The sequence below is a fragment of the Bison bison genome, unplaced genomic scaffold (assembly GCF_000754665.1).
Source record: "Bison bison bison isolate TAMUID 2011002044 unplaced genomic scaffold, Bison_UMD1.0 scf7180017864466, whole genome shotgun sequence".
Lineage (NCBI taxonomy): Eukaryota > Metazoa > Chordata > Mammalia > Artiodactyla > Bovidae > Bison > Bison bison.
The window spans coordinates 3,418,149-3,441,670 of NW_011495027.1; the positions used below are offsets into that span (position 1 = coordinate 3,418,149).

Here is a 23,522-nt window from a genome sequence, read left to right on the forward strand (position 1 = left end):
TCAACCAGCCTGAAATTTCAAAGATCCAAAGCAGAGAAGCATGTAAGCAAGACTTGGAAGGCATGGGACTGGCCATTTGTCTGAATTGTATAGCCATTAGTGAATCTTGGTTAGGCAGGAAATCAGACCAAAGACTGCTGCATTTGACCAGAATTCTGTAGAAATGGGGCATGGGTGAGGTTAAAGATAGGAGACCTCTTGTAAGAAGTGGGAAAACAAAGATACAACACGTAACAGAAATCAATCTGAAACACTGAGGCCAGGAGATGATAGCTGATAATGAAGCAACAAAAGTATTGCCTCAAAGATAGGAGTAGTGAGTTTGGGGTTATAATAAATCACGAGCAAATACTGATACACGAGAAGTCCAAGGGCTTCCACAGCCACCAACCGCTGAGAAGGATTCATGTAAAGCTTAAAAACATGGAGAACTCTGGTTGGCAAAAAAGCACGTTTGAAGAAGGAGACCTAGGATTCTGAAACAGGAAAAAATGGAGGGAGTTCTTATTTTGTGAGTACTAATTATGTCAGACATTCTGCTGAGCACTTTACTTATTTAAAACTCAAATCCATCCAAAAAAGTAGGAGAGACCATCCTATTTTATAGACAAAAAGCCTGAAGCCCATATTTAAAGTTCTATTAGAGTTGTGAAGACCCTGTATCAGATTAACAAAAAGAACAGAGGTAGGCAAAAGGGATACCTTTAACAGAGAGTTAATAGAAGAAGCTTAAAAAAATTATACTAAGGTAAAATGAACAAAATCAAGAAGACTTACTCTTGGGCCTGGTGCTCCAGGTGGACCCTATAATACAAAAAAAAAAAAAAAGTACTTAGTAGATATCTCAAACCAAGCAGGCACATAAGCACCAATGGTAAACAGATATAAATGTAAATAAACTCACTGGAGGCCCTGGTTGACCTCTTGGTCCTTGTGGACCCTAGGAGAAATGGAGACAAAGCACAGTATGTATACATTATAATTTTGATTTGGTATAAACAAAACTACTAAGATTCAGCTGCTATCATTGCCTTTTTGTACGAGGCAAGTGATAAGATTCAAAGTTATTTTCGTATTTTGAGGCTGTCTTGGGATTTCTTTGGAAGCAATGATGCTAAAGCTGAAACTCCAGTACTTTGGCCACCTCATGCGAAGAGTTGACTCATTGGAAAAGACTCTGATGATGGGAGGGATTGGGGGCAGGAGGAGAAGGGGAACGACAGAGGATGAAATGGCTGGATGGCATCACTGACTCGATGGACGTGAGTCTGAGTGAACTCCGGGAGTTGGTGATGGACAGGGAGGCCTGGCATGCTGTGATTCATGGGGTCGCAAAGAGTCAGACACGACTGAGCAACTGAACTGAACTGAACTGATGTTCTTGAATTCAGCTATCACCCACATTCATGAACAAGCTGTATATATAATCTCATGTTTTGTTGATATTACTAGAAACCAAATTTATTAATTTTAAACTGAAAAATGTAAAATTTAAAAATGTTAATTATAAGTATGTTTTCCCTGTTATTCCTATCTACCATTCACCTAATTGTAAAAGAAAGGAAACTTCAAGTCGTTTAGTCATGTCTGACTCTTTGCAACCCCATGGACTGTAGCCCACCAGGCTCATCTGTCAATGGAATTCTCCAGACAAGAATCCTGGAGTGCGTAGTCATTCCCTTCTCCAGGGGATCTTCCCAACCCAGGAATTGAACCTGGGTCTCCTGCATTGTAGGCAGATTCTTTACTGTCTGAGTCACGAGGGAAGTCCAGTATCCTTAGACATCTTTTCCTTCAACATCTAACTATAATTTGGTTACCCACTACTCTTGATTTGACCTCCAAATCTTTCCCAAATACTACTACTCCATCCTTATAGTAAATGTCTTAGTTTAGTGTTGATCACACTATGGACTATGTTTGTGTCCCCTCCTACATTCATATACTGAAGCCCTAGTCTCCAATGTGATGATATTTAAAGATAGGAGTCTTTTGGAGCTAGTTAAATCATGTGGAGCCTCTATGAATTGCAGTGCCCTTATAAAGAGAGAAAATGGAGAGATGATCTTTCTCTACATGTGAGGTTGTAGTAAGAAGGCAACTATCTGCAAACCAGGTGGAGAACCCTCACTAGACATTGAATCTGTTAGCACCTTGATCTTGGATTCCCAGTCTCCAGAACAATAAAAAATAATGTTTGTTGTTTAAGCCATCTAGCACTCTTGCCTGGAAAATCCCATGGATGGAGGAGCCTGGTAGGCTGCAGTCCATGGGGTCGCTAAGAGTCGGACATGACTGAGCGACTTCACTTTCACTTTTCACTTTCATGCACTGGAGAAGGAAATGGCAACACACTCCAGTATTTTTGCCTGGAGAATCCCAGGGACGGGGGAGCCTGGTGGGCTGCTGTCTATGGGGTTGCACAGAGTCGGGCACAACTGAAGTGATTCAGCAGCAGCAGCCCATGGCAATTAGTTATAGAAGCCCTAGCTAAGATCATGTGACTAGTTTGACTTCTTGACTTTTGCCTTTCTACTATGCTAACTACATTCTACTTATAAAATAGAAATCTAAATATATCATCGTTTAATTAAAATCATCCCATGTTTTTTTGCTGCTTAGTGAATGAGTATAAATTTCTTATCAGTTAAATACAAAAGTATATGTTCTTAGTCAGTGTGCACCCCTGCCTTTTCAAGAACTTATTTTTTCTGGAGCTTATTTCCACTTACTCTTCTCAACACATCCTACACTCCATCTATAACCAACTACTTGTGGATCTCTGAATCATCCAAGTTCTATCACACATGCATTCTTTTGCATGTACTATTTCAGGAATGCTCCTCCTTCCCTTTTCTATTTAATCCCCATTCCTCTTCCAATACTTGTTTAAAACTCTCTACCCACCTTGACACCTTCCTCCTCTTCAACTAACCACTTATGCATTCCTGTGGATCTTTAGAAGTGTCTTCAGTTCAGTTCAGTTGCTGAGTCATATCCAACTCTTTGCAACCCCGTGAACCGCAGCACACTATGCCTCCCTGTCTATCACCAACTCCTGGAGTTTACCCAAACTCATGTCCATTGAGTCGGTAATGCCATCTAACCATCTTATCCTCTGTTGTCCCCTTCTCCTCCTTCCCTCAATCTTTCCCAACATCAGGGTCTTTTCAAATGAGTCAGCTCTTCGCATTAGGTGGCCAAAAAGATTGGATTTTCAGCTTCAACATCAGTTCTTCCAACAGACACCCAGGACTGATTTCCTTTAGGATAGACTAGTTGGATTTCCTTGCAGTTCAAGGGATTCTCAAGAGTCTTCTCCAACACCACAGTTCAAAAGCATCAATTCTGTGCTCAGTTTTCTTCACAGTCCAACTCTCACATCCGTACATGACTACTGGAAAAACCATAGCCTTGACTAGATGAACCTTTGTTGACAAAGTAATGTCTCTGCTTTTTAATATGCTGTCTAGGTTGGTCAGAACTTTCCTTCCAAGGAGTAAGTGTCTTTTAATTTCATGGCGGCAATCACCATCTGCAGTGATTTTAAAAGTGTCTTAGCCACCCTTTAATTTTCTAGAACAGGAACAGTGCCTGATACACAGTAGGTGTTCAAAGATTGTTAACAAATGAATGATGTTAAAATTAACTAGTATTAGTTTAGAAATTAAAAATAGCTAAACATTTAACTATTCTATTTTCTAAACTAATATAGTTCGGTATATAGTAAAATATGAAAAGTTATGCTGATATTTTTTAAAATGAACAATAGTAATCACTGTTAAGAATGCTCAAAATTTAACTTACTTAATGGTCAACTGAATGTTAAAACTACATTGATTCAAATTCAGATTATGGTTAAAAGGTGACAAAGCAAAATTTATCCTCAGCTGAGTTTTGGATAATCTTGATGCTATGCTTGGTTAAGTATGTTTTATGCCAAAGCTGTTGCTTCTAAATATACTGTGACAAGAAGAACAAATAACACATAGTAACTTATAAAGGATAGAGTACTCCAACACCACGTCTATTGGACATTCCTTAGTTTGCATGGTTTATGATTATAATGTAAAGCAGAAAATGCATAAAACTTTTGCCCCAGAAGCTGCATGATAAGTTAGAGAAATTTCATGTTGGACATAGCCTTTTAAATATACAAAGGCTCAGAGTGAAACTGGCTGTGTAAGTTTCTCCATTTTGGATCAACATTGTAGAAATAAACTTTTTACCCTCCTTAGCATATTTTTGGGAAAATTGCACTGAAGGTTTAGTACAAAATATCTATCTTATCTTTGAAAAAGCTTTTTGTCATAGAAAGAAGAAACTATTTTTACTGAGCTTGTTATCCAGAACGAGTCAGATCACCACAAATATGACAAAATGAAATAAATTCAAACTAAACAAGACAGGGCAGGACAACCCCAGTGAAATAAGTGCATAGAATAAGGCCAAGTAAAACAAATTATTATTCCAACAATAAAATATTTATTAGTTTTTTTCATTCTTTTACCAAACCCACTACTAAGGAAAAGTGACTCACTTTTTCTAGATATTATATAAACAAGCATGTAAAGAAGGTTATCATACAGTTTATAATAAAACTACAATTGTCTATGTTAATTTCCTATGGACAGAGGAGCCTAGTGGGCTACTGTCTGTGGAGTTGCAAAAGAGTTGGACAGGACTTAGCGACTAAACAACAACAACTATTAGACAGCAATGTAATTAAGATGGAATGAGTGAATAATAATACACAGCAGAAAAACTGCATATCAGGAATCCATTCATATGGAATCTGTATGTGGGTGGCCAGGCTACTCTTAATGTAGGTGGGAAGTGTGTACATACCATTTTCCTTACGCAAGCTGCCCCTGACCCTTATTTTCTGAGAGGTACTATGATTAATAGAAAAGCATGGGATTTGGGAGAACTGAGCTCTGGTCTTATCTCCGTACCTAATTAACTGTATGCTCTTGAGGGAGTGGTTGTACATTTGGATCTAGAATATCTCAACTGTAACATAACAGGTTTGGTAAAGATAATTTCCAAGATTCACTTTAGAATTGTGATTTTTCAAGCCTTTTATCAATTTTATTCTTAATGTTTTGTATCTGGAGAAAGAAGGTCACATATGTATACAAGTTGGGAACTTTAATTTTGACATCTGTATGAATGTAAGGAGAGTGTGTACTTGAATTAAAAGAGTTTGATAATTTTTCATTTGATTAAATTATACATTCCATGAATTTTAATAAGAATCATATACATATATGCTTCAAATATCAGGCAGGTTTGGCCTTGGAGTACAAAATGAAGCAGGACAAAGGCTAACAGAGTTTTGCCAAGAGAACGCACTGGTCATGGCAAACATCTTCTTCCAACAACACAAGAGAAGATTATACACATGGACATCAAAAGATGGTCAATACAGAAATCAGACTGTATTATGTTCTTTGCAGCCGAAGATGGAGAAGTCTATATAGTCAACCAAAACAAGACCAGGAGCTGACTGTGGCTCAGACCATGAACTCCTTATTGCCAAATTCAGACTTAAATTGAAAAAAGTAGGGAAAACCACTAGAACATTCAGGTATGACCTAAATCAAATCCCTTATGACTATACAGTGGAAGTAACAGATTCAAGGGATTAGATCTGATACAGAGTGCCTGAAGAACTATGGATGGAGGTTTGTAACACTGTACAGTAGGCAGTGATTGCAGCCATCCCCAAGAAGAAGTAATGCAAAAGGGAAAACGGTTATCTGAGGAGGCCTTACAAATAGCTGAGAAGAGAAGCAAAAGGCAAAGAAAAAAAATGAAAGCTATAGTGATTGGAATGCAGAATTGCAAAGAACAGGAGAGATAAGAAAACTTTCCTTAGTGATCAATGCAAAGAAATAGAGGAAAACAATAGGACAGGAAAGACTAGGGATCTCTTCAAGAAAATTAGAGATACCAAGGAAATACTTCATGCAAAGACGGGCACAATAAAGGACAGAAATGGTATGGACTTAACATAAGCAGAAGATATTAAGAAGAGGTGGCAAGAATACACAGAGAATATACAAAAGAGATCCTAATGACCCAGGTAACTACGATGGTGTGGTCACTCACCTAGAGCCAGACATCCTGAAGTGTGAAGTCAAGTGGGCCTTAGGAAGCATCATTGCAGAAAAAAGCTAGTGGAGGTGATGGAATTCCAGCTGAGCTACTTCAAATCCTAAAATATGATGCTGTGAAAGTGCTGTACTCAATATGCCAGCAAATATGGGAAACTCAGCAGTGGCCACCAGACTGGAAAAAGTCAGTTTTCATACCAATCCCAAAGAAAGACAACACCAAAGAATGCTCAAACTACCACACAGTTGCACTCATCTCCCACTCTAGCAAAGTAATGCTCAAAATCCTCCAAGTTAGGCTTCAACAGTATGTGAACCCTGAACTGAGAACTTGCAGATGTTCAAGCTGGATTTAGGAAAGGCAGAGGAACCAGAGATCAAATTGCCAATATCTGTTGGATCACAGAAAAAGCAAGACAATTCCAGAAAAACATCTCACTTCTGCTTCATTGACTATGCTAAAGTCTTTGACTGTGTGGATCACAACAAACTGGAAGAGATGAGAATACCAGACCACTTTATCTGCCTCCTGAGAAGCCTGTATGCAGGTCAAAAAGCAACAGTTAAAAACAGACATGGAACAATGGACTGGTTCAAAATTTGGAAAGGAATATGTCAAGGCTGTATATTGTCACCCTGCTTATTTAACTTATATGCAGAGTACATCATGCGAAATGCTAGGCTGGATGAAGCACAAGCTGGAATCAAGAGTGCCGGGAGAGACAGCAAGAACATCAGATATGCAGGTAACTCCACTCTTACAGCAGAAAGTGATGAGAAATTAAAGAGCCTCTTGATGAAGGTGAAAGAGGAGAGTGAAAAAGCTGGCTTAAAACTCAACATTCAAAAAACGAAGATCATGGCATCTGGTCCCATTACTTCATGGCAAATAGATGGGGAAACAATGGAAATAGTGACAGACTTTATTTTTTGGGGCTCCAAAATCACTACAGATGTTGACTGCAGCCATAAAATTAAAAGATGCTTGCTCCTTGGAAGAAAAGGTATGAAAAACCTAGACAACATATTAAAAATCAGACATTACTTTGCCAACAAAGGTCTGTACAGTCAAAGCTATGATTTTTCCAGTTGTCACGTATGGATGTGAGATTGGACCATAAAGAAGGCTGAGTGCTGAAGAACTGATGCTTTTGAACTGTGGTGTTGGAGAAGATTCTTGAGAGTCCCATGGACTGCAAGGAGATCAAACCAGCCAGTCCTGAAGGAAATCAATGCTGAATATTCATTGGAAGGACTGAACTGAAGCTTCAATACTTTGGCCACTTAATGTGAAGAGCCGACTTATTAGAAAAGACCCTGAGGCTGGAAAAGATTGAAGGCAGGAGGAGAAGAGGGCAACAGATGAAGAGATAGTTGGATGGCATCACTGACTCAACGGACATAAGTTTGAGCAAGCCCTGGGAGCTGGTGATGGATGGGAAAGCATGGCATACTGCAGTCCACGGGGTCACAAAGAGTTGGATACCACTGTGCAACTGAAGGTCAACAATGCTCAAATTCTTAATTTTTTAATATTTAGGACATATTTCCCCCTAACTTATTTTTTTCCTTATAATGCTTAAAACATCCTCTTGTCTTTCAAACTGGGGGTAAGATAATTCTGCTAATCAAGAATTGTGAAACATTTAGATGTAATATTTGAAAAAGTGTTAATGAAACTCTCCAACATTTTACTAATTTTCATTAAACAATACAATATGAAAATGAAGCAGCTAATCTAAAAATTCATGCTTGATGCTTTTCATTTTTTTCTACTTCTGTGGCTTTAAGTCAAATGTTTCAGATTGTGATATTTCATCAAAATTGTTTTCGGATGACTGACACTAGTATATTATTTCTAGTATGAGTTAAACTTTTAAAATAATTTATCCCAATATTTTCAGCAATCCTCTTTGCATTACTTACTTATCAAATATTACTCAATCATGTTCTAAATGTGCTGAGGCTCTCATGAAAACCAAGAGATTTTTGTAAGCTTTCAAGATTAATTTGCTATTAACATGATAGTTCTGAAGTAGAGGGAGAGGAGGGAATTGTAGTGCTACCCACTAGGGAGTTTTCTCAGGATGTCATCAAACTCTGACTCAGTTTAGCATGTATTTATGAATCCAGGGACTTATTTTTAAAACAGTCCACAGGGAAACAGACATGGGACAAATATAGAATAGAAAAGTAAGTCTTTCATGTAAAGTGAAGTTGCTCAGTTGTGTCCGACTCTTTGCGACCCCATGGACTGTAGCCTACCAGGCTCCTCCATCCATGGGATTCTCCAGGAAGAATACTGGAGTGGGCTGCCATTTCCTTCTCCAGGGGATCTTCCCGACCCAGGGATTGAACCTGGGTCTCCCACATCGCGAGCAGACGCTTTAACCTCTGAGCCACCAGGGAAGCCCCTAAATACAGTATTTCTGTATTCATGTAAAGGAATACAGAAATACTTATTTGGGATCATTACTATAGTTATAAATGTTAAACTGTAGAAGATATAAAGCTTCCTAACCAGGAAATCCAAATTCACACTAACAGGCATACTTTTCATATGTTGTGTAATGAGCTCCCCACCTCTCTTTTAAGGCACTGAATCATGGTTTGGTCTTGGTACAAGACTTGGTAAGAACAGCATAGCTTTATAAATTCTTATACAAGCTTAACTAAAAATAAGATTTATAAAACCAATAGACTGTTGTGATTCTGATCTTTGTACAAAACGTGTCATATTTGTCCCAATAAAATAGGTCTTGGTTAATGAAATTCATTCCCCAAATGCTCCATGTACAGTATTATTTCAGGCTGACCCCCTTGATGGTATTACATTCTGAAACACAGTAGCTCATTAGGAATCTTTAGAAAGTCAATTATTTAAACCATTCCCTTTAAGAAAACAAACCTATAGCATATACTGAAAAAGTCCTAAGGAGAGTATAAGAAATATAATTAAGCCTTTCCATAGGATGAAAGCAGAAAAGGGTTTAATTAAAGGTTTTATATATTAAGTTAATTGCAGATGGTCTCTAGGAATTAAAAGATTACTTCTATAAAGCTCCTTAAACCATAATGGAATCAAAGGAAAAGGGGTGATGAAAAGATACTTAATACCAGTTTATTCAACAATGAAAACAGAATAAACTAATTCTAATGTGCCAATTAACCCTATTTTTCAGCAGCTGATTTTACTACCTACACTGTGTCACTGTGTCCCCCACTTTGGGACTGAGTTTATACTGTTTCTGAAGAGAACTATGGTAACCACAGGCTTGCCAGGTGGTGCTAGTGGTAAAGAATCTGCCTGCCAATGCAGGAGATGTGGTTCAATTCCTGGGTTGGGAAGATCCCCTGGAGGAGGAAATGGCAACCCACTCCAGTATTCTTGCCTGGAGAATCCCACAGACAGAGGAGCCTGCCGGGCTACAGTTCATAGGATCGAAAAGAGTTGGACATGACTGAAGCGACTTAGCACAGACACACGCATGGTAACCCACAGAGCAAAAGATATAAGAATTATGTTAATTCAGGAAATGTTACTTTAACCATCTAGACCTGGAAGTACTTATTAACTTTTTAATTTTAGGGAATAGCATTTATTTATTTATCAGTTCATTTCTCAAATGCTATCTACTATGTGGTAGGTTTTATTCTGGACACTGATAACCAGTGTATCAAAGTTCTCTGCTCTCAAGAAGTTTATATTCTAGCAGAGGAGATAGAAAATGAATACTTTCAAATAGCACTAACTGCTATCAATAAAACAAAACAGGAAAATTGGGAAAGAGAATGACCAGGAGTAACAAGACCACACAGCCATGGAAGGCTTCCCTAAGATGATATTTGAGCACAGACCTGAATAGTGAGATAAGAACCAGTCATTTAAAAAGCAGGTCAAAGAATTCTCTAGATAAAAAGCAAGCATGTTCCAAAGAACAGAGATTAGGTCCGTGGAGTTGGTAAGGAGAAAGTGGTGCATCTTGAGCTGGGAGAGGCAAGTAGGGTCTAGTCCATGCAGGGCACTGTAAGCCACAGTAAGGAATTTAGATTTATTCTAGTACAAGGAAGAGTAACAAGGAGGTTTTAAAGAGGGGACTGATATAGTCTGATTTATGCTTTAATGATATCACTCTAACTGCTATGTAGAGAATGTATTATAGTGAAGAAAAGTGGAGGGAGTGGACTCCCAGGAGTCCAGGGGAGACACTATGGAGATGTGGACAAGGGTGCCAGTGATGCAAATAAACTCAAAATGGATCAAAGATCTAAACGTAAGACCAGAAACTATACAACTCCTAGAGGACAACATAGTCAGAACCCTCTCTGACATAAATCACAGCAGGATCCTCTATGACCCACCTCCCAGAATATTGGAAATAAAAGCAAAAATAAACAAATGGGACCTAATTAAAATTAAAAGCTTATGCACAACAAAGGAAACTATAAGCAAGGTGAAAAGACAGCCTTCAGAATGGGAGAAAATAATAGCAAATGAAGCAACTGACAAAGAATTAATCTAAAAAATATACAAGCAACTCCTGCAGCTCAATTCCAGAAAAATAAACGACCCAGTCAAAAAATGGGCCAAAGAATTAAATAGACATTTCTCCAAAGAAGACATACAGATGGCTAACACACACATGAAAAGATGCTCAACATCACTCATTATCAGAGAAATGCAAATCAAAATCACAATGAGGTACCATTTCACGCCAGTCAGAATGGCTGAGATCCAAAAGTCTACAAGCAATAAATGCTGGAGAGGATGTGGAGAAAAGGGAACCCTCTTACACTGTTGGTGGGAATGCAAACTAGTACAGCCACTATGGAGAACAGTGTGGAGATTCCTTAAAAAACTGGAATTAGAACTGCCTTATGACCCAGCAATCCCACTGCTGGGCATACACACCAAGGAAACCAGAATTGAAAGAGACATGTGTACCCCAGTGTTCATCGCAGCACTGTTTACAATAGCCAGGACATGGAAGCAACCTAGATGTCCATCAGCAGATGAATGGATAAGAAAGCTGTGGTACATATATACAATGGAGTATTACTCAGCCATTAAAAAGAATACATTTGAATCAGTTTTAATGAGGTGGATGAAACTGGAGCCTATTATACAGAGTGAAGTAAGCCAGAAAGAAAAATACCAATAAGTATACTAACGTATACATATGGAATTTAGAAAGATTGTAATGATAACTCTGTATGCGAGACTCTGTGGGAGAGGGAGAGGGCAGGATGATTTCGGAGAATGGCGTTGAAACATGTACAATATCATATATGAAATGAAACAAACAAAAAAAAAGGGTGCCAATGATGAAGAATGAAGTGAAAGGATTCTGAATAGAACTCTGATCTGACTGGAACTAACATGTGCTGTATGAGGGGCTTATTAATTTTCTTTTTGTTAGAATTGTAGACTGAGAGCTGGGAGTTTAAAGGTACGTATTCTAATTCCCTACCCAGTACAGGAATACCAGTGCAGGAAACTCAGAGAGTCATTAGACTGCTTGTGACATACTCACTATTTCACAAAACTATCTTGTTTTAAAGCAGCTCAATATTATACTGAGCTGAAATTCACTCCAGCATTCCATTCATTTAGTCAATCTATATCTATCTTGTGATAATTACGTGCTGGGTATTATGACACACTAGGAATTAGATGGTATCAAATACACTTCATGCCCTCAGGGAACTCACTGTCTCTGAGAGAGCTAAACACAGACATTGAAAATTCAATAAATAAATAATTTAAATTTTATCCTCTAGGGTTACTCATTATACATATTCTTTCTTCCTTTCAAATATTTAAAATTCAAATATTGTATCTCCCCTCATCATTCTAGGGAGGGGAAATGTAATAAGCAGAAAATGAAATAGATATTCCTGGTGGCTCAGATGGTAAAGCGTCTGCCTGCAATACAGGAGACCCAGGTTCTATCCCTGGGTTGGGAAGATCTCCTGGAGAAGGAAATGGCAACCCACTCCAGTATTCCTGCCTGGAGAATCCCAGGGACGGAGGAGCCTGGTAGGCTACAGTCCGTGGGATCGCAAAGAGTCGGACACGACTGAGCAACTTCACTTCACTTCACTTCATGTTAGGTTTTAAGGCAACAGGTTAAGGAAAGATAAGGAATCTTAGGCAGGTACAGGCATTGCTGTTTTACATAGGGTTGGTCTGGAAGAGTCTCTCTGATAAGAGAACATTTAAGTAAGGACTGACGAACAGTTGCCAGGCATTGCACTAGGTCCTGGGGACTAGCTTTATGTCCATGGATGGCAACTGGGTGAGGCTAAAATCAGCAAATCTACCTTCAGCAAATTAAATTGCAACCTGAAAATGAGTAGGAACTACAGGGATAAAGAATTGGGCAAGACAAAGCAGGTGCAAAACTCAGGAAGTGAAGAGAGAGCACAAAGAACAAGGAGAGGGAATGACTGGGCTCCTAGTTACATCACTGATCTGAGAAAATCCTTCTCTGAATGTGCTTTAATTTTGTCCATGTTCCCCCCTTTGGGAATGACTGGTATCATTATCTGCTTTATTCTAGATGCCATATCTCTGTTAGTGCAATCAGCGATTTCAGGCATAGTCCACTGAATTTGGACTATATATATAGGGTAATCCATCAGAGCCACTGAATTTTTTTGCACACGAAATGCCTATGACAATGACTGTCATAGGTACTCGAGGCATCCTACTCTTGACAGAGCTTATGCTCTAACCACAGTGACAGGAGAGAAGAGATCAGGGAGGCAGTTGGAGACAGGTATGGAAAATGGTCTCTCTGTCAAGCCTGCTTGCTTTTTCTTTCTCCTTTCCACTGCTCCTGGGGTATATAGCTTCACTGTGTACGAACACCCTTGCTTCCTGCTACAGTAAGTCTGCTGAGAAAATATAAGGGACAAATTAAATACATCTATTTTAATGCCCTTTGAGAATTCTTCAGCTATCTAAAAATCACATAAATTCCATTTTCCAGCAAACTAATATAACTACCGTTTATTAGTCTGAGCCCCAAGCATACCCCTATCTCAGCTGTCACTACATAATCTCATTACCTTATAAGCAAGGCTTTACTGCTATCTTCCAGTTTATTCCTATGTGCCTTCTGTACTTGGTTTCAATACCCCTTACTTCACTCCATGCCTGTCCTCTGTTTATGCTGCTGCTTTAATAAGTTCTGCTGTAAAAGTGGCCCCTTTACAAAGTATCTTCTTTAACTTGGAAGAACTGACATCCTAGAAAAGTAGGAAACAGTGCCAGTATAAGTTACTTAGTGTGAAAATGCTGTGTACCTTTTGCTCTCACCATTGTTTCCAGGTGGCTGAAATATATTGGGTTGAACAAAAAGTTCGTTTGGGTTTTCCTGTCAGTTATGGAATTTCAGTACAATACAACTAATAAGCTGCTTCTGCTTTGCAGCCCTCTAGGGTTCTGACTGAATCTAGTGGCATATATCTAAAATCACTCAACAGTCCTCCTGTTCTGGCACCAATGTAGAAAGCTTACCCCTCCTCTCCTGATGTGTGACAAGGCATATATTCCATTTCACACAGTGATTTGGAAAGAATGTGACTGGCAGGTTCTTAAACATTGAAAGTGAAAGTGAAGTTGCTCAGTCGTGTCCAACTCTTTGTGACCCCATGGACTGTGGCCTATCAGGCTCCTCTGTCCATGGGATTTTCCAGGCAAGAGTGCTGGAGTGGATTGCGATTTCCTTCTCCAGGGGATCTTCCCGGCCCAGGAATCGAACCTGGGTCTCCTGCATTGTAGGCAGACGCTTTACCGTCTGAGGCACCAGGTGGGGGTATCTTAAACATTAGGGCTTACCAAGTGTCACTGCAATACACGATATAGGTTAGCTCTACTTCCTGAAAATTATAATTTTATTTTCACTTCACAAGTATCAGAATCATAATAATGAAAAAGTCAAAAGAAATCCTTGGTTTCATGGAGCTTAAAACTGGGTGACAAGTGATACTATAACCACAAATTTAGATAAACTTACAGTTTCACCTCTAAAGCCTTTTTCACCTCTGGGTCCCTGAAAGACAAAAGAAAATGTAGGTTTATTTTTTATCAAATGTACTTGAGGCTGTATACAGAAACATGATAATTAATAGGCTTTTTCCCCCCCTATCTAGCAAGACTTGTTTAGCTAAATCTACACAAATTCTAGTTTTCTTTTCTTATGTTAAGCGAAGCAAAACAAAAACAAATACACTGTATTGATTTCATCTTATCTGTTTTGCTATTCCTAGTTTTACCTTAAAGTGAGATAATGTCATGCTACTTATTCATTCAATTAAGTCAAAGCAGCTGATCTGATAATCAAATGCAAAATAATTTAGAAAGGAAATTAACAGATTAAATTCTTCTAATATCTGTTTCCCTCAGCCTTTTAAAACCTTGCTTCCAGAGTGGTTTCCTTCTTCGCTTTTATCCTCTTTTTTTAAAATCCTCCTTCTGAGCTACATCCTACAAGTTTTGAAATGTTGTATATACTTTCATTCAGTTCAAAATATTTTCTAACTTTCTTTGAGACACTCGGATCCATGAATTGTTTATAAGTGTGAGGCTTAATTTTCAAGTGTTTGGCGCTTTTCCTATTATCTTTCTAGTTTACTAATTCTTAGTTTAATTCCATTATGGCCAGAGAACATACCTTATATGGCTTCTATTGTTTTAAGTGTAATAAAATTTGTTTTATGATCTAAAATATGGTTTATTTCAGTAAATGTTCTATGTGCACATGAGTGCTGTTGCTGGAACTACTGTTATTTCTGTTATTATTTTCATGTTCATCCTTGTGGAAATTGTGTATTTTTTTAATTAAAAAATGAAATAATACTATTCATCTTTTCTGTAACATGAATATGCACCCTCAAAATATTAATGCTTTTCTGTATCAACCCACAATTCCCACATAACTATAATGTTTGCTGCTGCTACTGCTAAGTCGCTTCAGTCGTGTCCGACTCTGTGCGACCCCATAGACGGCAGCCCACCAGGCTCCGCCGTCCCTGGGATTCTCCAGGCAAGAACACTGGAGTGGGTTGCCATTTCCTTCTCCAGTGCATGAAAGTGAAAAGTGAAAGTGAAGTCGCTCAGTCGTGTCCGATCCTCAGCGACCCCATGGACTGCAGCCCTCCAGGCTCCTCCATCCATGGGATTTTCCAGGCAGGAGTACTGGAGTGGAGTGCCATTGCCTTCTCTGGAACTATAATGTTTACCAGTATTTAAAAACATATAATAATATTTTAATAAATTGCCTATTATATATTTCTTTTTCTAATTTTTGTCATGATAGACAACACTGTGATGAATATCCTGGTACTCTTAAAATTTTTTTTTTTTAATGAAAATTATCCTCCAGAAAGTTTGTTTGAAATTGCCTTATACTTGCAATATACAGGAGTATATGTACTTTTTTTTTCCTGACACATGTTCTAATGTACTATCACTTTTTGTTAATCCTGCAGGCTAAAAATACCATCTCATTATCTAATCAAAATTTATATTACTGATTTTGTGTTTCCTATCTTGTATTTAATTCATTTTAAACTAGGTATTAAATTTTAAAAGGGGCTTCCCTGGTGGCTCAGTGGTAAAGAATCTGCTTGCCAAGCAGGTGAACCAGGTTCAGTCCTTGGGTCAAGAAGATCCTCTGGAGAAGGAAATGGCAACAAAACCACTCCAGTATTCTTGCCTGGAGAATTCCATGGACAGAGGAGTCTGGTGGGCTACAGTTCACAGGGTCACAAAGAGTTGGACATGACTTAGCGACTAAACAAGAGCAACTTTAAAAAGCTGATTTTTAAGGTAGCTTTACAGATGTTCTTTTTACACTCTCTCCCACCTCTAATCCAGCATTGACATGGTATATATCTATGTATTTTTTCTAATCAAATATTGACAAATATGTTTATATGTGGATGGGGTGATTGGTCATATTTTATAATGCTGATATCATATACTCTTTTATGCATGATACATTTCATGTTAAATAATACATCATGAAACAACAGTCAGCCAAACTAGATATAAATTCTTTCTAATAGTTTCATAATATTCCACAAAGTGGCTAGATCACAGTTTACTCAACCATTCTTCTACAGATGAGCATTCATGTTATTTCATACTTTTTTCCCCCCAATACAAATGGTGCTGTGAAAAAAAAAATCTTTGTTAAATTTCCTTAGTGTATTGAGTACACTTATTTCTATGGGACAAATTCCTCAAAGTGGAACTTCTTGGTCATAGCATATATGTACATTTATTTTAACAAATATCTTTTAATAAAGGCTGTAATTCACATTTCTAACAAAAATATTACTCTTCCTGCAACCTTTTCTGAGAGGTAGATGCAATATCTCATTATTACTTCAATTTATGTTTCTCTGACTAAAAGTTAGGAGAGTACCTTTTCGGATAGTTACTGACCTTTTGATTTGTTCATGTCTCTGTTTTCTTTTTCATACCAATTTACAAAGCTCATATATTAACCCATTATACGTTGTTTGCTTTGCAATTATTTTTTCCCAATTGTAGTAGTTTTATTTATGGAATCTTTTCCCATACAAAATTCAAGTATGTTTTCTGTTCTTTTATAGTTTTCAGATGAAGTGGCAGAGGTTGAGAAAGTTAGATAGCATCACTGACTCAGTGGATATGAGTTTGAGCAAACTCCAGGAGATAGTGAAGGACAGGGAAGCCTTTTGTGCTGCAGTTCATGGGGTCACAAGAGTGGGACACAACTTAGTCACTGAACAACAAATAAAGGTCTCCCCAAACCTTAAGCTATACTTTAGCTTTCTACTTTTTCTAAGATTTTTAATTGTTTCTTTTCTTTCTTTCCTTTTTTTAAAAAGTTCATCAGAGATTTTTTAAAAATTGGGTGAAATAGGGTTCCAATTTCTTACAGCAGTAGGAAGACTGAAAGGAATTTTGTCCTCCTTCCCCACCCCTCCAGTACTTTGCCTGGAAAATCCCAGGGATGGAGGAGCCTGGTAGGCTGCAGTCCATGGGGTCGCTAAGAGTTGGACATGACTGAGCGACTTCACTTCACTTCACTTTCCCTGTCACTGGGGTAGGAATGGGTGTGTGGCTGATCAAAAGACATGAAAAAAAAAAAAAAAGGGAGACTTCTAGAAAAGTTTTATTTTTCCCAAGACAGGGATATAGGTCACTTTTTCACTTTGGATAATTATATCTAGATGTGATAACTGAGATATTGTAGTCACTTGCCCTAAACCTAATTATGAAGATAACATTTAGGATGGTCTCGGATAACAAGATTAAGTCACCAAATACTGAAGCCCTTCCTAACTCTGAGATTCCCATGGTAAGATGTAAGTTTCCTTATTGTTAAAGGCAGTTTGATTCAGGGTTCCTATTACTTGCAGCCCAAATCATACTGATATACCATTTTCCTTATAATTAAATTCCCATGTAGTCTGAGATCTAATTCTGGGCTCTAAACTGCTACAATGATCTATTGTTTGTACTACCGCATAGTTTCATTTACAAAGACTTTGAAATAATGTTTTCTTATTTGGAAGAGCAAGCCCTCCATCCCCCACCACTATTTTTTTCCACAATGCATTTTGACCATTCTCAAATGCTTATTCTTTTGTAATGAACTCTCCTTATAAGTTTCTTTTGAGAATAGAAAAAAATAGAAGATGGAAAAAATTTGATGTGCATGCTGAACATTGTAAGGGCCTTTAAGAACTATCTATAAACAAAACACAGTAAGATATTTTAATTGAGCCACTTCTTTATCATATTTTCCTTGACCAATTAATACTTCACATTTTTGATGGAAGAGAACAATCATTCCATAATCAGAACAGTATGTGTTCCTTAGCTTGCAGAAGAACCACCCACTGAAATATGAGAATTCTCCCACTTACAACCTCCCACTTAGACTATATAGCTCTGAGTGGTAAATGCTGCGAATCTAGAGTTACATATTTCATTTTTTTAAAAATCAAAAAGCCAATAACTTTGGTGATGAGTTCTTCTCTAAATTTATCAATGAGAATACTAACAATATTTGAAGGATACTGTTTTATATTTTTAAACTCTGGTCTCTATATATATCACACTTTCAAATGATTCAAAATATTGATTCCTTGCAGAGAATGAATATTTCCTTTCCAAGTCTCAATTTTCCTCTTGTATATTTACACTATTTAGTATTATAAACCCCTCCCATGACTATCTCACCATTCACTGTCTTATTTTCCTATTTTATTTCATAGCAAGATTCCCTAAGGCACTGGCATATATTAACTGTCTCAATTTCCTCTCCAGACGTTGCTTGAATGGAGTAGAAAGAGCACTGCTCTTGAAGTAGGAAATATTATCTATGTTATTCACTACCTGTGTCATCTTAAATAACTAAGTGAACTTTCATAAACTTCATCTGTTTACTCCTGTCTTGAATGCAAATAACCATACATGCTCCAAAGTCTGCTTAAGAATTTGAGAAAAGTTATTATTACATATTTTTATTTACTTCCTTCCTCAGTGCAAGCTGTACTCCATCTTCTACTGCAATTTATCTTCTTAAAGATCACTGTTAGCTACTCCTTTCTGGAAACTGACCTTAGTCTTGTGCTTTTCTGGGTTTTCTGTTATTTCCACCAACTATTTCTTTCTAAGACTGAGTACTTTTAAAGACTCAAATCTTGGCTGTCTGTCTATCTTTTCTTATGCTCTCTCTTTCAGAAAATAGATTCTTTTGCTTTCCTGATTATGATGCTCAACCCCTCCTCCCCTACCCAGTTCTATTTTCCTTTCTCAATTTGTTTTAAGTACCTATCACACTCTATGTATCTTCTTCATTACATTTGATCTCTAAATTCTCACGAATAACTTTCTAGATGAAAATGTACATTTTTGCCCTTGCTTCTCAAATACCCAGAGTGATTCCTTGTGGATTACTCTAGAATAGGATTAAATTAAAGAAAAAAAAAAAAAAGAAAATGGAAAAAAAAAAAAGATCTGTATTGCAACGAACTTACAGTTCTACCTGTTGGACCTATTATACCTTCTCTGCCAAAGGGGCCAGTGTTTCCCTGTTGAGGTTAAAAAAAAAAAAAGAAAAGAAAACAAGTCAGTTTCATTGCCCGTATTTCAGAAAAGTTCTAGAAAATGTCTTGCACGATAGCAAAATAGTCCATGTCCACATAATTCCAGTTTTTATTACAAAATCTTATGGTGTTAGCAGAAATCACAGTAATTTTGATCTGACTAAATTCTGTATATAATTATAATTTTCCATGAGGAGAATTAACCTATAATTTCTAACAATCTGGTAAATCAGTATTACAATTTTTATTTGGTTATAGTTTCAATGATGCCATTTTATATGTATGTCATTGCATAACAAATGCAGTTACTTTAAAAAAGGAGTACAGAGGGTCATGTATATAATTTTAAATAAATTTATTTACAGATGTTGAAGGAGCAATTGTTTGAGTGGCATGCAGCCTGGAATTGACAGAAATTATGGGAAAGGACCATAGGGCATCCTTATGCCCAACTAAACTTCTGATTGCTTGGTCAGAAATAAGACTGCCTAATTCACAGGGCCATTGTAAGAATTAAACGTGAAAAACAAGTTATTCAGTCAATCAGATGTGGATTCAAATAATGACTCCTTTACATACTAGCTATATATGACTTTCAGTGAATTACCTTGTGGAGATTTAGTTTCCTTATTAGAAAAGTAGAGATAATAGCTTCTCTCATGGGATTTTTATAAGGAATAAATGATATAAGGACATAAACGAACATCAGTATTTTGTACATAATAGTTTTTTGCTAAATATTAATCTAGCAAAGCTTTTCACTTGTCTCTATAATGACTTAATAAAGGAATATTTACAATTATAATTTATTTGTGAGCTAGTTACCAAAACTTTATTATTTTAAAGCTGACAAAATTTCTGGAGCTGCAAAGCAGTATAGGCTTAGATCCTGGCTTATAGAGACACAGTGCTTAGGACAGAGGCTAGGCAAGCAGCCAGCTTCTCTTTGACAATATCAATAAAATATTTAATTACCTGAGAACTTATTTGCACCTGGAGAAATGTTGAGAGGGGTCTGTAAATAAACATTTCCCATGACAACACTGCTCTTTGTATTATGGAAAACAATTTATTGGAACAATTAGGGAAGGGGTGTAGGGTTTCTAAAAATTGACTTTTCATTTAATATTTGCATAAGACAGTGGTTTTCAGTTGTTAAATTCTTCAAGATTCAGTCCTCCTATGTCTGAACTGCTCACCTTCCTCTCTCTCAACTCTGTCCATCCCTGCTTTAGGAGCTGCTATTAGTCATAGAGGGGCTTCCCTGGTGGCTCAGACGGTAAAGAAGCTACCTGCATTAGTCATAGAGGAGCTACTACTACATTCAAACCAATGCTTCATTTTTTTAAAATCTTTTTTTCTCTATAGTTTTATAGATCATCTCATCAATTAGCAGAGTGTGGTTAATAAAAACAAAACTAAGAAAGCAATCAAACAAAACAATAACCAATAACTGCTGGTGACTTATCTATGCTATTAATATTTATGTTCTTTACAGTTTACAATTTCAGGCACTAAACAGCTAATTGGAGTTCTTCTGAGCCCTGATCTTTCTAACTCTTTAATTAATTTCTCATCACTCTCTAGGGATACCCACCCCTGAGCAGAGCGATTGGGAAACATTTTTCAAAGTGTTGTCTGAGGAATTCAGGTCATAGACAAGTTCTCCTCCAGGTGGTACACGAGGGTGGTCTCTAGTTCCTGGTCATATTAATGTTTATAACATGAAACCACTTTATGTTTTTGTTTCTGGTGTAAGTTAATAAATACATTATCCAGTAGTCATATTAATTTCTTTTTTTTTTAAGTAAGAACCAAGAAGCATGGGTGGCCTGCAGGGTCTTTTGCTCAGACTAATATATGAACTAACAGAGGTTGAGAACCTCTCTGCATGTGCTCTAATGAATTTCTATTTTAAAAGTAATTTTATTAAGTTATTAATTTGAAGTATATTATTTGTAGACTTTGTAACCCTAATTCCTGCAATGAACAAAGAAACACAATATATGGGAAGGCAGAATGACTTTATATTTACCCTCTGTCCAACAGGGCCTTTAGGACCTGATATTCCAACAATGCCAGCATCTCCCTGGGGACCCTAGAAGCATGATTTAAAAAAAGCCAAAATATGAACATTTTACATTTGAAATAACCTTGTACCAATCTATTAAGAACTAGCCCTTAAAAAATGGAACATGATAGCTAATGATGTACAAGCTGAAGTATTTTGGAGGAATTGTCCTGAGGTCTACAACTGACTTTGAAATACATCAAAAGTGGACTGAGATAGAGGGAAATAGGAACAGATGATTGGATGGGTACATAATAAAGTGAGTAAAATGTTATTGTAGAATCTAAGTAATAGGTATATGCATGTTAACTCATTCTCTCAACTTTATGGTATGTTTGAAATTTTATTTTGAAATGTTTGGAAATTTTATTTTGAAATGTTTGGAAAAACAGATGAGAAGATGCAAAAGCAAATTATTCAATAAAACTGCTAGGAAAATATATAGTTACATAAGTTTTAAAATTAACATTCAGAACTCAATTATATAATTCTACACCAACTGAAATTTTGCCGATTAAAAAAACAGAAGCTCAAGTCAGAGATTAAATATTGGTGTTTCAACACCTTTTTTTTTTTTTTTTTCCTAGATAACTAGTTGCTGCTGCTGCTAAGTTGCTTCAGTAGTGTCCGACTCTGTGCGACCCCAGAGACGGCAGCCCACCAGGCTCCCCCATCCCTGGGATTCTCAGAGACCAGTAGAAAATATATAAACATACTTTGGGACCTGGGAATCCTTGGAAACCCATCAAACCTTGAATACCATGTTCTCCCTGTAATGTGAATAGAAATGATTATCATTATTGTACGATGGTGGCCTGGTATGTAGAATAATAAGTGCTCATTGAATTTCTGAGTTGGCACCTACAGGTTGCCCTTTGATGCCAGACTCTCCACATGGGCCTTGATCACCCTGTGCTCCTTGGTGACCTCTTTTACCTGGAATTCCAGGTTGACCAGGTAGCCCTTGCTCACCCTATGGATAAAAAAAAAAAAGAAAGGTAATCTTGACTTTAGAACCTTTGAACATATTATTTTAAAATGAAACCTAAATTCTGGCCCATCCTCAAACATAGTACAAGGCACTGGGGAAGTCAAAATCTGCATGATCATTCTCCCCACCAATATTCTCCACATACATAATATTTGATTACAATGAACAAGAAATGTGGCAGTAGGGAAAGGGAATTCCAGAGATTGTGGTCATGACTATGGAAAAAGGAGGGGAGAGAGGGGCCTGCAAGTGTGGGAGGAGGATAGTGGGGCTACAGAGAGGGTGTGGTATGTGTGGGGGTGTTTGTATGTGATGGAACTTGTGTTTTATTTGAATGGAAATTATTTTGCTGTGTTTTCTTTACCATACAGAGATGATTCAGCTGATACCACAAACAGAGCAGAATCTCTTAAAATGTGAACCCTGGTTTTTGCCATGATTATTTTTTTCAATTCCATCATTAAGAAATTTCCATTATCTGTTTCCCAAGATTCCTTTGTTTTTTTTTAAAATCTCTATTTTATAGAAATATAGTCGGTTTACAATATTATATTAGTTTCAGATGTACTACATAGTGATTCAATATTTTTCTAGGTTATACTCTATTCAAAGCTATTATAAAATGTTGGCTACATTCCGTGTGCTGCACATTACATTCTTGTATCTTCTTTGTTTTATATTTAGTAGTCTGTACCTCTTAATCCTCTATGCCTATCTTGCTCCCCTCCCCCCAGCCCTCCCCCTACTGGTAACTAGTTTGTTCTCTATGTCTTTAAGTCTGTTTCTATTTCATTATTTTCAGTTTTTAGATTCTACATATAAATGGTAACATATAGTATTTGTCTTTCTCTGTCTGACTTATTGCAGTAAGCTTAATATCCTCTAGGTCCATCCGTGTTGCAAATGGCAAGATTTCACTTTTTTGGCTAAGTAATATTCTGTGTGTGTGTGTGTTGTGTATACCACATCTCCTTTATTCACCTGTTGGCTAGAAGGTTGCTTCCATATCTTGGCTACTGTAAATAATGTCACTATGGGAGTTCCCTGGTAGTCTAGTGGTTAGGATTTGGCATTGTCACTGCAAAGGCCTGGTTGGGAAACTGATATCTGACAAGCCACACAGTGCAGCCAAAAAAAAAATTTTGTATCTTTTTGAATTAGTGTTTTCATTTTCTTTGGATATATACCCAGGAGTGGAATTGCTGGATCATATAGTAGTTCTAGT

The 23,522-nt window shown here is 37.2% G+C and overlaps 1 protein-coding gene across 1 annotated transcript in view; it reads right to left on the reverse strand.

Moving 5' to 3' along the window:
* COL24A1 (collagen, type XXIV, alpha 1) overlaps positions 1 to 23,522 on the reverse strand; it is a 396,106-nt gene that overhangs the window by 17,838 nt on the left and 354,746 nt on the right. Inside the window, exons 50-56 of the mRNA XM_010860327.1 lie at positions 22,172 to 22,279; positions 22,023 to 22,076; positions 21,271 to 21,333; positions 19,167 to 19,220; positions 14,144 to 14,179; positions 905 to 940; positions 778 to 804 (exon numbers count right to left, since the gene is read on the reverse strand). Of these exons, the coding sequence (XP_010858629.1) occupies positions 778 to 804; positions 905 to 940; positions 14,144 to 14,179; positions 19,167 to 19,220; positions 21,271 to 21,333; positions 22,023 to 22,076; positions 22,172 to 22,279 (378 nt within the window). The remainder of the gene's footprint in view (positions 1 to 777; positions 805 to 904; positions 941 to 14,143; positions 14,180 to 19,166; positions 19,221 to 21,270; positions 21,334 to 22,022; positions 22,077 to 22,171; positions 22,280 to 23,522) is intronic.